The 5,262-nt window shown below is 36.5% G+C and overlaps 1 protein-coding gene and 1 pseudogene across 1 annotated transcript in view; both read left to right on the top strand.

Annotated features, from left to right (window-relative positions):
* Positions 1–1,917, top strand: part of LOC111385353 — a 2,169-nt pseudogene extending 252 nt beyond the window's left edge.
* Positions 1,918–3,802: 1,885 nt separating this feature from the next.
* Positions 3,803–5,262, top strand: part of LOC111385356 (serpin-ZX-like) — a 3,548-nt gene continuing 2,088 nt past the window's right edge. Inside the window, exon 1 of the mRNA XM_023009739.1 lies at positions 3,803–4,495. Within this exon, the coding sequence (XP_022865507.1) occupies positions 3,983–4,495 (513 nt within the window). The 5' untranslated portion in view covers positions 3,803–3,982. The remainder of the gene's footprint in view (positions 4,496–5,262) is intronic.

The raw sequence follows: 5,262 nt of genomic DNA, 5'->3' as shown, positions 1-5,262 counted from the left end.
TATGATTTTGTTTAGTATTAAACTGTTGAACAAGCTGAATTTTGTGCTCCAGAAAATGCTCTAATTTAGTGAAAGACAAAGAGTGCCTTTACATATTAAGTGCTTTATCTTGATCGTGAGATGTAGAATTTATCTGCCAACTAAGTATTTAAACTTTTAGAAGAGATAATTTAATATGGTATCAAATTTACTATTCAAGTATCAAAATCATAGCTTTAAGTCTCGACATTCCTTGTTAATGAAAATTGGTAATGTGCTGAAACAATTTGGTTGCACGTGAGTTTTCATGGTTGCGGTACTTGAGAATGAAACTTTTCCTACAGACTTAGTTATTTTATAATAATTGGTCGTACTCATCCTTAATCATGATAGAATAAGAAAGCCCTACTTGAAATGAAGAGAGGGCTATTTTCAGTAGGATTCTTTCACTCTTGCAATAAGATCCTCGGTATTCTACTTCTCATGAAATATAGCATTGATAATCGCCTTTAGGTATAAACGGTAATATATTGTTTTTCAATCCTAGTACAATGCACTATCAACAGACTAATTGGCTTGGGGTATCCTAAAATCTGCTAAATCTTCTAATTGCCGACAAACGTTTTGATGAGCTTTTTTTTGTTCGTGATGGTTCTGAGAAAGATTCTTAAACAAACAAGGACTGTGACAGGTGCCCCCTATTGGAGGGGGCGTTGGTGGGGCCGGTGCCACCTCTAATAGGGGGGCGCCAAATAGGTGCCTATCACATAGCATGTCATGACCTCTGTCACAGTAGTAGCCCTCTGGTTCTGAAGGCTGATGAGGCAACTGAATCAATGAATTTGTGGGTGTTGAATTTTATGCTCAATAATAAAGAGATAAAAAAGAGAAATCAACACAATTATTTACATTGTTCGGTGATGTGCTTATATCTACGAGAGCGAAGCGGAGATAATTTTATTCAGTATGAAAAATAAGGTTACGACATTATTATTTATACTAATCCTAATCGAGACCATACAAGAATTTAGTACAAGAAAAAAAACCATCTACCATACCGCGGCAACCCCAACACATTCAGCATCTCTAGCAACCAAATAGTGAACTAATCCCGAGCAAGGCTGATGCCTGAGTGGAGCGAAGTGGAGTGACGCCATCGCCCTATTTGATCGGGAATCTGTATTTCACTCTATATGAGTCACATACACAACAGTGGGCTAAAAAGGAAACAAATGGTCTTATCAAAGAAATTCTACCGTCTGATTCTGTTGATGTTTCAACAAGACTCATCATTGTAAATGCTATGTATTTCAAAGGAGCCTGGAACAAGAAGTTCGACGCTTCAAAGATAATAGATGATGAGTTCTTCCTCCTAGATGGGAGCTCGGTGCAAGTAACTCTCATGACCAGCGAAGAGGATCAATATATACGTGCCTTTGATAGTTTTAAAGTTTTGAGCCTTCCATACAAACAAGGTGAAAACAAGCGAAAGTTCTCTATGTATTTCTTACTTCCTGATGCCAGAGACGGACTACCAGCTTTAGTTGAAAAATTCAGCTCTAAATCCGGATCCTTTGAGAATCACGATTCATATGAACAAGTGGATGCGGGTGACCTCCGTATTCCAAAATTCAAAATATCTTTTGGTTTTGATGTTTGGGGTTACCTAGTTCTGGCAATGAACTCACTGAGATGGTGGATTCTTCCATTGGTGAGAACCTTTATGTTTCGAGAATTTTCCACATATTGTTGATTAAGGCAAACGAGGAAGGCACAGAAGTTGCAGCTGCAACTACTGCTGCTGAACTATTCAATAGTTTACCGTTCGTGGATAAGAAAGATTTTGTGGCTGACCATCCATTATTGTTTTTTGTTAGAGAAGATACATGTGTGGTAGTGCTCTTTCTCGGGCAGATTCTTAATCCCCTCTCAGGTTAAGTAAAGCAACTGCACTTTGTGAAGGCTTGCAAACATTTCTAGTGCTGTAATTTTACTTGTATCATTCTAAGTTCACAAACATTGATCAACAACACTGTCAAACCTCTTAAACTTCCATGCTCATTCTTGTCAATACTAGATTTTGTATTTGGAGACGATGGATTAATATACCCAGTAGTTTGATGTATATTATTTTTGTTGCATAGTTTGAACGTACTTTATAGTTTTAGCCCCTGTTTGACGTATACTAAAATTATAAACATTTTTAGTTAATTTTAATAAAAATTAGTGAAATATGTAATCGAAAAGTTGTTGATTCTATGAAATGAATGGTTAAAGTTAATTGTTGATTTTGACTTGAAACTAAAATCAAATTTTAATAATACCTATCCAGGGCATATTTAAATTATCAAAACTTCACCATACATTCCCCATGGGAACAAGTTTGTCACAATTCAAAATCATGTACTACCAACTAATATGTGATAAGTCTCAAAACTAATTTTTTCTACACAAATTGGTTGCAACTTGTGAGTTTGTAGAAGTTATCGCGATCACCAAAGTTATTTAAAAAAATACATTAACATTATTTCGTAATAAACTATCCCTCTCAACCAAAAACAAATACATCTATTTTACTTACCCTTTTAACATTCTGTTGTACTTGTATCCATTACTAAAGAATATTTAAATGACCTTATTTTTCTCAATATTTTGAAGATTCATTGACACATATCGTTTCTATTTTGAGAATTTTTTTTATAATAGAGAAAAATATGTTAGATTAAATCCACATGTATCACAAACTTTTATGAAATCGCGTTCAATCGTAAGCCTTGCTTCCAGAACACGCCTACACGTATTTTGTTAGTAGATATGCTAAAGTTCATTCCAAGCATGTATGTACCCAATATAAATAAGAGTTTTGCAGAGGAGATGTCATTGTTGCACAGGGCAAAGGTTGCTTTGGGTGTTCTCATCGGAGGATGCCGAACTTTTAGCAGTGCAATAGATTGGACAAGGCTCGATTTTCTGATTTGCAGATTCACTCTCTTCGAGTGGTGCAAAATTAACAAGAATATTATAGCTTAGCTTTAAACACACATTGTAGGACGTATGATGTGGCTCTTATACTTTGAGATAAGTAAATAAAGTGGCACACAAACTTGCGTCGTTTGCTACCATTACCTTTGTCTTATCTAACTGGATTGGTAGTGCTCCACTATTCATCTCATCCATGATTCGTGGCAATTTGGTTAAATGAAAGTTTTCTTGAATTTTTTTTCAAAAAAATGTAAATATTACTAAGTTTGTTGTAGAAAGAGAGCTCAGTCTTTCCAGAGAAAAATATTGCATCAAATTATCACAAAAAAGTTTTAAGCAATCAGAGCAGAGTCAACAAACTACTACCTTGAGAGAAAAGTTATTATATCCTAATTACTTGATACTTGAAGTGATAACACATTATACACTCTGTATTTATAGCTTAGAATATTGTCGAGCATACTTATCTTCTTTCCTATAAAACAAATTTTAGTAGTCCAAATAACTTGCGTAATTCACGTCATAATATCTAACATAACTCAAATGTATTCATTTATCTGTGACTTAAATCATACATTTTTTATAATAAATTTTCTTCTATCATATTTTAAAACATGAAATTGTGAATCGTTTTCATTACTCTACATTATTAATTATTAGATACTTCTGGATCCATTGCATAACAAAATCCAAATTTATATTTTTGTGTGAACATATTCTTTGAGTGAAACCTTTTCAAATAATTTTTTTATCTCAAGAATCACCAACCTTAGCTTCCATTTTTTTTACTTAAAAAACCCTTTATTCTCCCAAAATACATGCCCCAGAAATCATCCTCCAATAGCACAAATCCACCTTTGATTTATAAGCAACCCTCGTCACAAAGCAAAGTAGCAAAACCAACACCTTACCCTCAAAACTTCAACCAGTCCCCATAAGTACTCTGCATTTTCAATTTTCCAATGTCACAGCTAAGAAGCATAAAAAAATTTTTAAAAAGAAAAAAAAGTTCTTAAACATAATGCACTCTGTGCAGAGAGTATTAAGGCAAGCCCACACAAGCATCAAACAACTTTTCCATTCTGTGTTTCCAAGAGCCCCTCCATTCTCTCGCTCGAGAAAGTCAGCAACGCACGGATCAACAATGGACATTCGGGAATCCATTAGTAACCAGACTGACGTTTCTTTGTTTCTTGCAAAGCACTTGGTTTCTACTAAGGCCAAGGACGCCAACCTGGTGTTCTCGCCGGTGTCGATTCATGTTGTGCTGGGCTTGATCGCTGCCGGGTCTAAAGGCAACACGCTAGACCAGCTACTCAGTTTTCTCAAGTCCACGGGAACCGAAGAGCTTAATTCTCTTTCATCCCAGCTCGTCACTCTCGTCTTCGCTGACGGTGGTTCGCTCGGTGGGCCCCAATTGTCCTTCGCAAACGGCGTTTGGATTGATCGGAGTCTTTGCCTGAAGCCCACGTTTAAAGAAATTGTCGATAATTCTTATAAGGCTGCTGCCAGAAATGTTGATTTCCAGACCAAGGTTGGGTTTTTATTATGATCTATGCAGAATTTGTGTTCGACGAAAAATGCAATTTTTATTGATTTAATAAAATCAATTGTTAATAGTTCTATCTGAACACATAATAATCCGTTGGAATTCCGTATGTTCTTTTGTAGTGATCAGTACTTTATTAACTCAAGTGCCTTAGAGTGTCAACGTAGAAAATAGAATGTATTGAAATTTACACTATGCTCAACTAGGAATTTGAAAATTTACAATGTTAACTGAGATCTATTGGTGTGGCATTTGTAGTTGTTGGGTACCTTCGTGATTGATTTTAATGCGGACTGTCTTTATTGAGTTGTGAATATGCGGATGGTTATCCCTTAGTTGAGATAAATGTTATTTCTCAGTTGTGACTTGAGATAACTGCTATACAATCGTAGTAGGTCGAGCTTATCCGTAACCATGGTAGTGGTGAGTACGCGTATTCTTGTCATTATGCCCCAAAATGGCCCTCACAGTAAGATATGAGGCTTATTGTTAGATCATTCCAGACTCATGGCTTGGTCATCCACTGTATCATGCTTTGTTCTGGTAGGGATGTCAATTGGGCCGAGTCGGCTCACGGCTCGTCGGTTCGGCTCGTCAAAGCTCGGCTCGTGGGCTGACGAGCCCGAGCTCGAGCCGAGCGGGGGGTCCCGTCCAAAGAGCCAAGCCCGCTTGGCTCGCCGAGCCCACGAGCTGGCTCGTCCAAAAATGTGGAAAAAATAAAATTTTATCAATAAAATTTGAAAAATTTGCAA

This window comes from Olea europaea, unplaced genomic scaffold, assembly GCF_002742605.1.
Source record: "Olea europaea var. sylvestris unplaced genomic scaffold, O_europaea_v1 scaffold3133, whole genome shotgun sequence".
NCBI classification, from domain to species: domain Eukaryota; kingdom Viridiplantae; phylum Streptophyta; class Magnoliopsida; order Lamiales; family Oleaceae; genus Olea; species Olea europaea.
Note: the sequence above shows the minus strand (reverse complement) of the source record. Positions and strands in the feature narration are given on the sequence as shown.